The 15631-nt window shown below is 42.3% G+C and overlaps 1 protein-coding gene across 2 annotated transcripts in view; it reads right to left on the bottom strand.

The window, feature by feature from the left end:
* The window catches only part of CACNB4 (calcium voltage-gated channel auxiliary subunit beta 4), a 270917-nt gene that overhangs the window by 35651 nt on the left and 219635 nt on the right, over positions 1 to 15631 (bottom strand). For both annotated transcript variants that reach the window (XM_068966818.1, XM_068966819.1), the window contains exons 5-9: positions 13397 to 13527; positions 11087 to 11163; positions 9558 to 9577; positions 9253 to 9333; positions 7890 to 7948 (exon numbers count right to left, since the gene is read on the bottom strand). In XM_068966818.1, coding sequence (XP_068822919.1) covers positions 7890 to 7948; positions 9253 to 9333; positions 9558 to 9577; positions 11087 to 11163; positions 13397 to 13527 — 368 coding nt within the window. The remainder of the gene's footprint in view (positions 1 to 7889; positions 7949 to 9252; positions 9334 to 9557; positions 9578 to 11086; positions 11164 to 13396; positions 13528 to 15631) is intronic.

Here is a 15631-nt window from a genome sequence, read left to right as displayed (position 1 = left end):
GCCCTTTCTGAAAAAGAAATTATCCTATTTTGTCTACCCTACTGCATTCATAGCCAGTGAAACATGGAGGAGGTTTCCATTAGAACATATTGTTTATGCTGTATGGCTATGCAAAAGCCCGCTGTGTAATTGTTCTCTTGGCTGGTTTCAATTAAAGACTATTTGTTGTTTTCTCTCCTTTTATTAATTGGTGGAACACAATGCAGCAGATTGTCATGGCTCAAAATGTGAGGATATTCCCCACACAGCAGACATATCGGAGTCATAGTGAAACTACAAGCACATTTCTTTTTCCTAATCAAAGTTTCCGTATGCACCAGGGAATGCATTATTGTTTTTCTGCTGCAGTGGCCTCTGCTAATTTGAAAGCAAGCCCTCTCTCCTACTCCCACCTTTATTATCTAGCTTTCTCAAACTCTGCCATACATCGGCTCTCTCTCGGGCAGAGTCTCTCTAGCCGTTTCTTCTGCTGCTGCTGCTCCTCCTCACATCACTACACCCTCTGCTGTGTGTGCCATCAAGCACCTTGGATCACTTGGCACTGGAATTTTAGTTCTGTTTCTATTAAAATCATCTTCAATAGTGTATGCTTGATGAATCAGGTAACTCAAGCTGATAAATCTCTGCTGTTACAATTAAATGCACTTCCTCTCTCTAAGTCTGAAGATTGAGGAAGAACCTCAGATTCTTCATTCCTGAAGGCAGTAATTAATTAAGTCAGTCACTTTCTCTTTGCTAAATTACAATAATTACTTCCTTCTTTTCTGTAAGGTCCTACCTTGCAAACCTTTACTAACACTGCTGTTTATATGGATGTTATGTGGGGACCAAAACAAACAGAAATTTAGACTGCACGTGGGATGGCATTTGTTCAGCTCAAGAGCTCTTGTGGGGCCACAGGATGAAGCACTGCTCAGAACTTCCTTAATTAAAGGCCCACAGGTTAAAGCCATGTGACTCTAAGCACAGCTGAAGGAAGCCTGCTTGACTGAGCCAGGCATATCAGCTATTAACAACCCAGGGGGAGCTGCATGAAGGTAAGGGTCATGGCCCCTGTCATCAGAGGCGAGGATCAAAACCAACGTCAAGTTAAAAAGCCAGACTTCAGCTGTTTCTTTGCAATGCCTTTTTAAAGAAGTAGATTCCCGGTACTCAAAAGTTACAAACAGAAGCAGGGTATCCATCTACCTGTTGTTTGACTTAAGAGATTAGAATATAAGGACTTTTTACATTTCCTTCCAACTCCAATAGTCTAGTATTCAGTACTTTTCACTTGTTTTCTTTGAAATTACTTCATTCTCTGTCTATCTTGTTTAAAGAGAGAGAGAGAGAGAACAGGATACACCTATGGCTTTCCTATTAAACCCTTGTGTCCACTAGATAAATATGGCAGACTGCTATTTGTTCAACAAAATCCATTTTCTCTTCCTCCTGGGCACATTCCTAGCTTCCTTTGCAAGAAGGTGTGGCCACATGTCTAAGTTCTAGCCAGTGAAATGTGAGAATGATGTGAACCAGAGAAGCTGGTTCACTCCTCTCCCTACAGCTGATTGTAGAGATCAACCCCAGGCCAGCAGTCCCAAATGATGCCCAGGACAAACTTTCTTTCCCATCCTTCCCTTCGCCATCCTACCCACCTTCCCAGCTGGGGAACACCTGCCTCAGACTGTACAATGAGCAACAGTAAGTTTCTACCAAGTTTGATTCATTATACATTTTGGGCTCTATTTATCAAGGCAATCTAGCCTGAACTCTGACCAGTGCATTCTTTTGGCAAAACATGTTAGCCTTTGCCCTGCTTCATTATGTACTCCAAGGCCAAATCTGCCTGTTAACGCCAGATATCTTTTGACCTCCTACTTTTGCATTCCAGTCTCCTATGATGAAAAGGACATCTTTTTTTGGTGTTCGTTCTAGAAGGTCTTGTAGGTCATCATAGAACCATTCAACTTCAGCTTCTTCAGCATTAGTGTTTAGAGTGTAGACTTGGATTATTGTGATACTGAATGGTTTGCCTTGGAAACGAACAGAGATCATTCTGTCATTTTTGAGATTGCACCCAAGTACTGCATTTCAGACTCTTCTGTTGACTATGAGGGCTACTACATTTCTTCTAAGGGATTCTTGTCCACAGTAGTAGATATAATGGGCATCTGAATTAAATTTGCCCATTCCAGTCCATTTTAGTTCACTGATTCCTAAAATGTCGATAGTATATTCAAAAGCAGACATTACTTTGGCGACTAAGGTCCGTCCAGTCAAGGCTATGGTTTTTCCTGTGGTCATGTATGGATGTGAGAGTTGGACTGTGAAGAAGGCTGAGCACCGAAGAATTAATGCTTTTGAACTGTGGTGCTGGAGAAGACTCTTGAGGGTCCCTTGGACTGCAAGGAGATCCAACCAGTCCATTCTGAAGGAGATCAGCCCTGAGATTTCTTTGGAAGGAATGATGCTAAAGCTGAAACTCCAGTACTTTGGCCACCTCATGGGAAGAGTTGGCTCATTGGAAAAGTCTTTGATGCTGGGAGGGATAGAGGGCAGGAGGAGAAGGGGACGACAGAGGATGAGATGGCTGGATGGCATCACTGACTCGATGGACGTGAGTCTGGGTGAACTCTGGGAGTTTGTGATGGACAGGGAGGCTGGGCGTGCTGTGATTCATGCGGTCACAAAGAGTCAGACATGACTGAGCGACTGAACTGAACTGAACTGAAAATGTCGATGTTCACTCTTGCCATCTCCTGTTTGACCACTTCCAATTTTCTCTGATTCATGGACCTAACATTCCAGGTTCATTTCTTTACAGCATCGGACTTCACTTTCATCACCAGTCATATCCACAACCGGGCATTGTTTTTTGCTTTGGCTCCATCTCTTCACTGTTTCTTGAGTTATTTCTCCACTCTTTTCCAGTAGCATATTGGGCACCTACCAACCTGGGGAGTTCATCTTTCAGTGTCATATTTTTTTGCCTTTTCATACTGTTCATGGGGTTCTCAAGGCAAGAACACTGAAGTGGTTTACCATTCCCTTCTCCAGTGGACCACATTTTGTCAGAACTCTCCACCATGACCCGGCCATCTTGGGTGGCCCTGCATGGCATGGCTCATAGTTTCATTGAGTTACCCAAGACTGTGATCCATGTGACCAGTGGGGTGAGTTTTCTGTGATTGTGGTTTTCATTCTGTCTGCCCTCTGATGGAGAAGGATAAGAGGCTTATGGAAGCTTCCTGATGGGAGAGACTGACTGTGGGGGAAACTGGGTCTTGTGCTGATGGTCAGGGGCCTGCTCAGTAAATCTTTAAGCCACTTTTCTGTTGATGGGTGGGGCTGTGTTACCTCCCTGTTGTTTGGCCTGAGGCCAAACAATAGTAGGGCTAACGACCATAATGGTAACCTCCTTCAAAAGGACTTATGCACTCACTGTTGTATTCAGTGCCCCGACCCCACAGCAGGCCACTGTCGACCCATGCCTCTGCTGGAGGCTCCTGGATACTCACAGCCAAGTCTGGCTCAGTCTCTTGTGGGGACACAGCTCCTTTCTCCTGGCTCCTGGTGCATACAAGGTTTTGTTTGTGTTCTCCAAGAGTCTGCTTCCCCATTCTTGTGGGAGTTCTGTAATCAAATCCCACTGGCCCCCAAAGTCAAATTCCCTGGGGGTTCTCAGTCTCTTTGCTGGATCCCCAGGTTGGGAAATCTGTTGTGGGTCCTAGAACTTTCTTTCTTAAGAGTAGGAGAATTTCTTTGGTATATTGTTCTGCAGTTTGTGGGTCATCTGCTCAGCAGCTCTATGGTGGGGCTAATGGCAACCTCCTCCAAGAGGGCTTATGCCACACGCTGCGTGTCCCAGGTAGCTACACCCATAGCCCCTGTTGCTGCGGCAGGCCACTGCTGGCCCGTGCCTCCATAGGAGACACTCAGACACTCAAAGGCAGGTCTGGCTCAGTCTTTCTGGGGACTCTGGGTCCCAGTGCACACAAAGTTTTGTTTAAGCCCTCTGAGCATCTCTGGCAAGTATGGAGTTTGATTCTAAATGTGATTTCACCCCTCCTACCATCTTGTTGGGGCTTCTCCTTTGCCCTTGGGTGTAGGGTATCTTTTTTGGGGGGATCTTTTTTTGGTGAGACAGATAACATTCTGTCAATGACTGTTCAGCAGTGAGTTGAAATTTTGTAGTTCTCACTGGGGAAGATGAGCACATATCCTTCTATTCCACCATCTCGTTTTCAACAACACAAGAGATGACTCTACACATGGACATCCTCAGATGGTCAATACTGAAATCAAATTGATGATATTCTTTGCATCCAAAGATGGAGAAGCTCTATACAGTCAGCAAAAATAAGACTGGGAGCTGACTGTGGCTCAAATCATGAACTCCTTATTGCGAAACTCAGGCTTAAATTGAAGAAAGTAGGGAAAACCATTAGATCTCTAAATCAAATCCCTTATGATTATATAGTGGAAGTGACAAATAGATTCAAGGGATTAGATCTGATAGATAGAGTGCCTGAAGAACTATGGATGGAGGTCCGTGACATTGTACAGGAGGTGATGATCAAGACCATCCCCAAGAAAAGAAATGCAAAAAGGCAAAATGGTTGTCTGAGGAAGCCTTACAAATAGCTGAGAGAAGAAGAGAAGCAAAAGGCAAAGAAGAGAAGGAAAGTATATCCATTTGAATGCAGAGTTCCAAAGAATAGCAAAGAGAGATAAGAAAGCCTCCCTTGGTGATCAATGCAAAGAGATAGAGGAAAACAATAGATGGGAAAGACTAGACATCTCTTCAAGAAAGTCAGAGATACCAAGGGAACATTTCATGCAAAGATGGGCACAGTAAAGGGCGGAAATGGTATGGACCTAACAGAAGCAGAAGATATTAAGAGGTGTCTAGAATACACAAAGAATTATACAAAAAAGATCTCCATGATCCAGATAACCACGAAGGTGTGATCACTCACCTAGAGTCAGATATCCTGGAATGTGAAGTCAAATGGGCCTTAGGAAGCATCACTACGAACAAAGCTAGTGGAGATGATGGGATTCCAGCTGAGCTATTAAAAATCCTAAAAGATGATGCTGTGAAAGTGCTGCCCTCAATATGCCAGCAAATTTGGAAAATTCAGTAGTGGCCACAGGACTGGAAAAGGTCAGTTTTCATTCCAGTCCCAAAGAAAGGCAATGCCAAAGAATGTTCAAACTACCACACAATTGTATTTACCTCACACAGTAGCAAAGTAATTCTCAAAATTCTCCAGGCGAGGTTTCAACAGTATGTGAACCAAGAACTTCCAGATTTTGAAGCTGGATTTAGAAAAGGCAGAGGAACCAGAGATCAAATTGGCAACATCTGTTGGATCATTGAAAAAGCAAGAGAGTTCCAGAAAAACATCTACTTCTGCTTTACTGACAACACCAAAGTCTTTGACTATGTGGATCACAATAAACTGTGGAAAATTCTAAAAGAGGTGGGAATACCAGACTACCTGACCTGAGAAATCTGTCTCCTGAGAAATCTGTATGCAGGTCAAGAAGCAACAGTTAGGCCCAGACATGAACAATGGACTGGTTGCAAATTGGGAAATGAATATGTCAAGGCTGTATATTGTCACCTTGCTTATTTAATTTATATGCAGAGTACATCATGAGAAATGCTGGGCTGGATGAAGCACAGGCTGGAATCAAGATTGCTGGGAGAAATATCAATAACCTCATATAGGCAGATGACACCATCCTTATGGCAGAAAGTGAAGAGGACCTAAAGAGCCTCTTGATGAAACTGAAGGAGGAGAGTGAAAAGTTGGCTTAAAACTCAACATTCAGAAAACTAAGATCATAGCATCTGGTTCCATTGTTTCATGGCACATAGATGGGGAAATAATGGAAACAGTAACAAGCTTTGTTTTCTTGAGCTCCAAAATCATTGCAGATGGTGACTGAAACATGAAATTAAAAGACACTTGCTCTTTGGAAGAAAAGCTATGACCAACCTAGACAGCACATTAAAAAGCAGAGACATTACTTTGCCAGCAAAGGTCCGCCTAGTCAAAGCTATGGTTTTTCCAGTCGTCATGAATGACTGTCAGAGTCCAACCATAAAGAAGGCTGACCACCGAAGAACTAATGCTTTGAACTGTGGTTTGGAGGAGACTCTTGAGAGTCCCTTGTACAGCAAGGAGATCCAGCCAGTCAATCCTAAAGGAAATCAGTCCTGAATATTCATTGGAAGGACTGATGCTGAAGATGAAGCTCCAATACTTTGGCCACCTAATGCAAAAAACTGACTCACTGGAAAAGACTGTGATGCTAGGAAAGACTGAAGGCAGGAGGCAAAGGGGATGACAGAGGATGAGATGGTTGGATGGCATCACCAACTCAATGGACACGAGTTTGAGCAAGCTCTGGGAGTTGGTGATGGACAGGGAAGCCTGGCGTGCTGCAGTCCACGGGGTTGCAAAGAGTCGGACCCAAGTGAGCAACTGAACTGAAACTGAAGTCTGTACTGAGGTACTTAGCAATTCATATAATGGCACTGAAGCTTTCTGCTTTCTTGAACTAAAATATCAATTATTGGAACTAAAATCCCAGCTTATTTTCTTTCTATTATATATAGTCCCAGAAACTAACAAATACTTTAAACACAATTATCCAGAAGGTTTTTCTTTTAAATAAATATATACAATTTGTACTTAAAGCATTATCTTATTTGCTTTTTTCTTAAAATATCATATTTTTTAAAACCTATGTGGAAATTAAAAAAAAATCTTTAAATACTTAAAAATTTAGTAAGCTGGATGCATTTATCCATACTTTATCCATCAGTACTAAGTTTTCTTCATTTCTAATAAATCTTCAGGTATTGATTTCATGTGGTTATTTTTACATGGAATACATTCTGCGTTGTGAAAGAGCTTAGTTCTTAGTGTTGAGTCGGTGTGGACTTTTTAACATTTCTCTGCAAAATACAGAAGCTCCTTCCAGATATTTTTCACAAAACTGAAATGATAAAATTTTCCAGTGGTTAAAGACTGTGCCATGTTGATATGGGTCACAGTGGAATAGGATACATAGAAAAGAAACCAATAAAATAGCAAGGTAATTTCTAGTAAAACAAACCCAGAACTGAATATTCAAAGAAATACTATTCCCTAAAAAATAGTCACTTTGGGAGGCTTATGATGAAAACAGGCTTCCTTGGTGCCTCAGTCAGTAAAGAATCTGCCTGCAGTGCAGAAGACTGCCTACAATAGAGTAGACCCAGGTTCGATCCCTGGGTCAGGAAGATGCCCTGGAGAAGGAAACGGTAACCCACTCCAGTTGCACTCCACTTGCCTGGAAAATACCATGGACAGAGGAGCCTGGCGGGCTGCAGTCCATGGGGTTGCAAGAGTAGAACACAACTTAGCAACTAAACCACCACCACCATGATGGAAATGTTTCTTGCACTCTTCTTTTAAGGAAATTTAGTACTTTATATCTTCACATGGTATACATGCATATATGCATGCACACACACAGTTCCCAAATGACTCTACCCAACTTGACCAGCGATGCTCCATATTGTCAGAAACATTCTATATCTTTCATTATTTTCTCATAAACATGTTTGGTATGAATTCAATTACAAGTAAGAAAATAAAGACTAACACATACATTTTAATAAAACAAATGAATTATTTTCCTTATCAAGGTCCTTCTACTTTAAGAGATTCGATGCTATACATCCTAACTTCACATTTTCAGAGCAATTTCATTGTGTTCTCCCTTGAACACTGAGTTATTTTAATTAAAGAACATCTGCAATTACAGGAAACATAGACCTACAAATCAATTTATCATTCATGGTGGTTAAAGGAAAATAAAAATGCAAAAGCATCTGTATGTCTCACCTCCCATCAAACCTGTGCTTCAGGAAATCAAAAAGGGCTTTCTGCATCATGTCTGTGACCTTTGCAGAGGTGAGAAAAAAAGAATGAGGCAAACAACAGCAGAGAGAGAGAAATCAAAAGTGAGAGAGCTGCAAAGAAGGGCGTTCCAACCAAAGACCTTATGACAGCTATTTGTCTGCTGGGGGCAGGACAGGGCAAACAACCATGAACAGAGTTTTTCACACTTAACCTACTTGCACTTACTCAGTTTCCCCCATTGGTTCTCCTCCAGGGTGCTGAGGGGTGAACCAGTGGTGTTCACTAGACCTAAGACAGACCCTCATCTCTTTTTTAGGTGACAGAAGGGCCACCAGGAGACCAGGATAAGCTGGCTCTGTGCACAGGTACGGCCTGTCCATGCCATACCTGAGTGGTGCCTGCCCGCAGTGAGAAGCAACTAGAGCTCCTTGGGCCAGCCCCAGGCCCGGCCTCCAGCTAGTCTGTGCAAGTTGGTGGGCACATTCTCCACATCCAGGGCTGGACTTTTGTAGACCCCTCTCTGCTCTTCCTCAGACAGTCCCCATTGAGAGGGGGAGGGTAGGGGAGGGAGTGAAAGGGGAAGTGGGAGAAGGAGATGGGATTCTTAAACCTGCGTCAAAGAGATTGATTAATTCACTCAACAAATGTACACTGAAAGCTGACCATGTGCCAGATTTGTGCTGATTCAGTGGGAAGGGTGCCACGGAGGTAGCCCACCTTCAGATAATGTCCTACCCATTTATTCTTATCCATGCTGGCATGAAGTCAAAATGGCAACATCTGAAATGCAGTACATCTAAGTGTTTGCGCTCTTCTTCCTTACATTGCTTAGTTCATCTCTGAAGGAGTTCAATGATATTTTTAATGGCGTTTTTCCCCTTTTTTACGTCCATTAAAATAAAGAAGCAGAGAAATGTTTGGTGGAATATGCCATCGTCTTGGGCACCCAGCAAAGTGAGACCGATTGGTGCTCTGAGGTGAGGTTTGCTGGCAGATTGCTTTTATGTTCCCTTGTGGCATTCATTCGCTATTTTTTCTAACAGCAACAGGAACCGTTGAAACAGATAAAATCCTTTTCTTTGAATTGAAAGCAGAGCAAACCTTTGACCAGAACTTCCCATTATAACTATTTTGAGGGAGCTATTTCTAAACACTGTAATACATGAAAGATGAGAAGAGGGCCAGAGAGGGAGGAAATAGCAAAGGGCCATGTGAACCCCACAAAGCACCTCCTGTCTCACAAGCTGAGGGCCCGAGTGTAAGCAAACCCCAAGGAGGAAGCTCCCAGTGGCTGTCTCCTAGGTTCTTGATCAAGAACTAATGGGTAACAGACTGGTATTGGTACCTCATAACCCTTCAGCGATGGCCCCACCAGCACCACCGGACGCATAGATGGCACCACATCGTAGGGGGGGATGTGCTCCGTCTGAAAGAGACGATTGGACACACATAACAAGGTGTGAGGGTCAGCAGCCCTCCTCCACAACCACAACATTCACAATCCTCTGGCAAATGAGAAATGATAACCACGGGTCCCACCAAGGAGACGCCTCCCTCATTTTATAGCCATTTGGGTCACTGAAATGGAGCATTGCAGGCATTTATGGATAGAAACCTTCACAGGAGATTTAAAAAGGAAACATGACTTACCACTTTTTGCTTCTGTTTTGCTAAAAGACAACAATGAGAGCCATATCAAAATATGTAATCTCTGTCATTGTTAGCACACGATTTTAAAAGATGGAAGAATACGCCAATTTGTCCCTGTCATTCTTGACGTTTCCCAATCACCCACTCTGCAGAGTATTACTCTACTATTTCATTCTGGTTGGGCCAATTGGGAAGACAAATGCAAAAACAGACCATTTCCTCCCTGAACAAATGACCTCATACTCTGATTTCACAATGGGTGGGGAGGGTGGATTTCATAACATTGGCTGGGCCAGCCACAGGCCATGGGTTGTTCCCGTGCTGGACACAGCATGTGGTGTGGCTGAGAGCAACTTGGACAAATCAAATTTGATAACAAGAGACTTAGAACAAGAATTTGTATAATAATGACCATCACTGCACTCACTAGTTATTTTTGGATGTGTAATTTTGGTAAACTAGCAGAAGAATTTGCAGTTCTTTTGTGTTCTTAAGGCTTTCTGCTCACTTTCCAGAATACTGACATATTTTTCCTAGTGCATTGCTTTTAATTTCAAGTAAGTTTATAATCAGTTGTCCCTGTTCTTTCTTGTGTGTAATAGTGAACAGCTGCAATGACTTAAATGTTCAGCAAATGGGGATAAGGCAAAATATACTCAATGTCTCTGGCTTTGTGGCCACCCATGCAGTCCTATCCATCTGCGGACAACCTAAAGAACAAGACTTTGGTTCAGAGCCCTGGAGATCAGGTTTCATATACAAAGACTCTGATGTTCAGATATGCTCTGGAACCAACCCAGTTTCCTGCAGTTATGGTATGCCAGGATAGACACTGGATCTGTCATTCTGAAATGATAATCCCAGATACATTAAGGCAGCATCCATTCTGGAGCAGAGCAAAATGAGCCTGTAGAGCCAGGGAATGTGGTGGAAGGAAAATTCTTGCTTGAGTACCTCCACAGTTTCTAAATGCACAACTCCTGATTGGGCCATCACTGTCCCTTCATTACCATTAAATTCAGGGCTCAGTTGTCTGCTTTTCAAACAGAAATGAGCCCATTTGGGCCAAACCTCATTCTCTGCTTCAGCCCTCCCCACCTCCACAGCTCAGGTTGTACCAACACACCCTGAAGTTTTACATGAAGACTGGAACTCATCATTTTCTTTAGAATGCTTTTAAAACTCATATAATTGACCCTCACCATCTTAAAGTGTGCTGGGTTCTTGGGTGGAATAGTGAACTCACTTCTGAATGATTTATACAATAGAGGGCAAATAAGATTGTACAAAATCATGAGCCATATCAAAACATGTAATCTCTGTCATTGTTACAATGATCTGAATTTCTAGTAACACAAGTACCCTTTAATTCAAATTAAATTACTAGAGAAAAGCAAATAAGCAATGAAATATTAAGTAGAAAAATCTTTAAATTGCTTCCAAATTAGTAAAAAAATATTTGCATGTATTTTCAAAGATTAAGAAAGAAATACATTCCATTAAAAAAAAAGTCTAACTAAAACCCTCACCTGTTGATGTGGGAGTTGCTCGAAATGTCCCTGATACCATTTCTCCGAGACTTGAAGAAGAATTTCCACTGGATTTCCTAAGATACAGAAAAGGAACTTAGGACTCATTCCCCAGATTCCTTGAAAATAGAACTTGAGAGTACAAAGCTTTCTTTGGGCTTAATCCTACTAAATAATTCAAAACACACCAAGTCCTGCTCTTAGAGTAGAGCTTCAAGGATCTGCCCAAATGTTTTCTTGACCTCCTTTCTCAGAGAAAGTGGGAAACTAACTAATATCTGGAAATACTTTGTGAAAGTCTCTTTCCTAATTATTTAATGCAGAAATGAGGCCAATGAATCACTAAGAGGAGTGTTCTTGTGAACCATTTGTTTAACCAACGCTGACCACCAATGCACTGGTTGGATGTCAAACACAGCTCAGAACGAGCAGAAGAGTATTCACTGTTATAGGAACTAAGGATACAACAGTGAGGGGAAAACAAACTTCTTTCCCTTATACAGACAAATTCTAGTGGTATCAGTATCAATCAGATGAACAGGTAAAAATGTAGTATGTTTGATAGTAGTAAGTGCAACAAAGAAAACTGAGATGGGAGAGAGATAAGCAAGGGGAGAGAAATGGATTCAACTTTAGATATGATGGCAAGAGCTGGATCATTGAAAAGATGAGATTTAACACAGATCTGAAGCAGATGAAGGAGTGATCCGGTGGAAAAGTGAAGGAAAGGGTCCGGTAAGAAAAAAGAGCAGTTGCAGAGGAACATAGGTTTTCACATGGAGCAGCAAGAGAGACAAAAAGTCTAGAGAAGAAGTAATAAGAGGGATGAATCATTAATAATATTACAGGCATGTTATCATTAATAATATTACAGGCATGTTATATCCTAACAAAGGTCGATAATTATAAGTGGGGCTCACACTGTCGTGATCTCCTATCACTGTTTAAGAACTTCCCATTATGACAAAGGCAAAAGGCCTCCTGAAGAACAGAGGCATTTTTGAAACAGAAAAGGATCTAATAGAAAAAGGAGGTTGAGAGTTAAGAGAAAGAACTAATTCTATTTTAGGACTTTCAAAAAACAGTAACGCATATCAAATCAGTACTTCAGTGTAGGCTCACAATACATGCAGGCTTAATATGATTGCAGCCATGAAATTAAAAGATGCTTACTCCTTGGTAGAAAAGTTATGAGCAACCTAGATAGTATATTCAAAAGCAGAGACATTACTTTGCAGACTAAGGTCCGTCTAGTCAAGGCTATGGTTTTTCCAGTAGTCATGTATGGATGTGAGAGTTGGACTGTGAAGAAGGCTGAGCGCCGAAGAATTGATGCTTTTGAAGTGTGGTGTTGGAGAAGACTCTTGAGAGTCCCTTGGACTGCAAGGAGATCCAACCAGTTCATTCTGAAGGAGATCAGCCCTGGGATTTCTTTGGAAGGAATGATGCTAAAGCTGAAACTCCAATACTTTGGCCACCTCATGCGAAGAGTTGATTCATTGGAAAAGACTCTGATGCTGGGAGGGATTGGGGGCAGGAGGAGAAGGGGACGACAGAGGATGAGACGGCTGGATGGCATCACTGACTCGATGGACGTGAGTCTGAGTGAACTCTGGGAGTTGGTGATGGACAGGGAGGCCTGGCGTGCTGCGATTCATGCGGTCACAAAAAGTCGGATACGACTGAGCGACTGAACTGAACTGAATATGATGCTGATTTGTCCTCTCAGGCTTTGCTTGTATCCCTGGGACCTTTAAGCACCTGCACTCTGGTCTTTGTGGATACTTCATTGTTCACTAGAGGCTAATTCATCTAAAGCTGGACAGAGTCTTCCCTTTATTACCAACCAGTGGTCACAGAAAACCCTGGAGAAGCTGCTACTAGTCCTGGGATGGTATTGCATGTACCACAGCATTCTGTGCTCACTTGAAAGAGCTTCTCTGAAAGATAACCAAGAAGAGCTATGATGCTAGGTCAGGCCAGGCCCCCACTTACGGTACTGTAAAAGGATGCTCTACACGACTCTCACAGAGGGAAGCTCAGGTTCCCAACAGGGTTTGTTGGAGTCACAGAAAACAGTCTCCACTGTGGAATTCATGTTGATTTCAGGAGCGTCGGCTTCATTCAGTACACAATGTGGGGGATGAACTACCTGAAACCCCCTCGTGTCAATTTCAGAAGTGCCTTGCACATAGAAAAATAGCTTTTACTTCAAAAGCATACGTGTTTAACTTAATAAGGAAACTTGAAAACATCGCCTAATTTCCCTGCTTCCTGCAAACAAAATGTGGAGAAAAGAAGGAGCCTCACCCTCCGTGAAAACGGCCTCTTTTCTGTTCCTGCTGAATCCGTATGTTCTCCAGTCTCAGCGGACTTGGGATGAAGCCAATCTCACAGCCTTCTTTCACCAGCCTTCCGATCCACCAATCATTGTTGTATTTCTGGAACACAGAAACAAAGATGCTATCAATTCACTTATCTTCCCATTTATTCATTTCAGGGGGCCAAAAGATTGAAGCACTATGTTATATAATATTATACTGTACCATATTATATATACAAACACTATTTATAGTATATTATACCATATTATATATATCGGGGGGGGGGGTGTCCAAAGAATAAAGCAAACTTTCTAGTCCAAAAGCCAAGATAATTAATACTTGAGGGTCTGCAGGCCATATGGTCTCTGATGCAACCACTGTAATCTTCTGTTGTGGTGTGGAAGCAGCCACAGACAATATGTAAACATGTAAGCATGGCTGTGCTTCAGTAAATCTTTTCCTTCTGAAAGACAGCAGGCTGGTTTCAGCCCATGCGACACCGTTTGCTAATCCCTGGGCTAAAGGCAGGTCTTAACATTTGCATTCCTTTGGTCCTTGTCAAGAAGCCCTTGCCACATCTTCGGGAATAGATTTTGTAAGGATAAATATGCACCACTGTGATTAGAACTCTGGAAGACAAGAGAGACAAGTCTAAGATGAAATACACTGAACAGTCTGTTATTTATCAAAAGCTTTGAGGTAAAAATTCCACTGTAGTATCTGTATTTTACTCCCTCTGGGGAAAAACAATGCTGCTGCTAAGTCGCTTCAGTCGTGTCCGACTCTGTGCAACCCCAGAGATGGCAGCCCACCAGGCTCCCCCGTCCCTGGGATTCTCCAGGCAAGAACACTGGAGTGGGTTGCCATTTCCTTCTCCAATGCATGAAAGTGAAAAGTGGAAGTGAAGTCGCTCAGTCATGTCTGACTCCTAGTGACCCCATGGATTGCAGCCTACCAGGCTCCTCCGTCCATGGGATTTTCCAGGCAAGAGTACTGGAGTGGGGTGCCATTGCCTATAATCTTCCAAATACAGATTTGCAAATCAAGGTCCATCTTATTACCTGAAGAAAAATAAGCCTACTCTCACAAAGACTAAGCATATTTTACATAAGTGGAGTTTTTGAAGTAATCTCCAAGTGACCTGAAATCCAATAGGAATGAAGGAATTTCGATTTAAATAAAGTTCCAAGACATGTAACCTTGGGAAACAAACCCCACACAAAGGCTTCAGTCAATATAGGGTAACATGGCCCTATTTGATGGGCCAGCAAAACTGCATTTGTAATGATAAATTTGCTGAATTTGCTGACTTTAAAAAAATGCACAATATGACAGCTGCAAGTTAACTTTTATTTGGGGCAAAATGAGGACTATAGCCCAAGAGACAGCATTTCAGATTGTTCTGAGAAACTGCTCCAAGAGGCAGTGAAGGAAGGTCAGAAAGCGTACATTCAATCAGGCACAAACAGAAGCTTTCTGCTAGTCATAAGGAGCACTCATCATTCAGAAGGAATTTAGTGCTTTTCTAAATATGAGGAGACATAAGAATTGGGTTCATAAAATTGGCTCCTGAAAAATACTTAACTCTCTGAAGACCAGTTATGCCAGTTTTTCCCAGAGCACAGAGTGCCTCATTTCTGCTCTCCACTTTCAGAGGGTGTTGAAACTCAGCAGCCGTAGCAGCACTGATTTAATCCTTACAGAGGCAGACGGCAAGTGCCCGGGTTGCTGTTGCTGTTTAGTCGCTAAGTCGTGTCCGACTCTTTGGGGCCCCCCTGGTGGCTCAGTCAGTAAAGTACCCATGCCAAGCACTAGTCTGTAGCTGACAAATCTTAGGGCAGAAGGCATGTTTAATCCAAGCTACCTGCCTCAAGGGAAGGTTTCAGCTAGGTGATTTCCAGAAAACAGACATTACTCCTACTGTTTACATCTTCCAGAGATAACTCCAAGAACTTCCTTTATTGTCTTTATTAGTGTCGGACAAGGTAACTCTCTCTCTTTGATCCAGGAAGCATCTCATTTTTTTCAAAGCATAATTCTATATGGTATATTTTGCTTAGCTCACAGGACAGTAGAATTTATATGTATATGACATTGACACGCTGGGAAGGAGAAGTGGATATTTCCACTGAATCATCAAAGCACAAAATTCCGGGTGTCTCTGAGTAATTCTGAGTAACAGTTTTATACTCAAAAGCAAATAGATATGAGTTAGAGATTT

Source organism: Capricornis sumatraensis, chromosome 3 (assembly GCF_032405125.1).
Source record: "Capricornis sumatraensis isolate serow.1 chromosome 3, serow.2, whole genome shotgun sequence".
Lineage (NCBI taxonomy): Eukaryota > Metazoa > Chordata > Mammalia > Artiodactyla > Bovidae > Capricornis > Capricornis sumatraensis.
The sequence above is the reverse complement of the archived record's forward strand: the minus strand, read 5'-3'. Positions and strand labels throughout refer to the sequence as shown.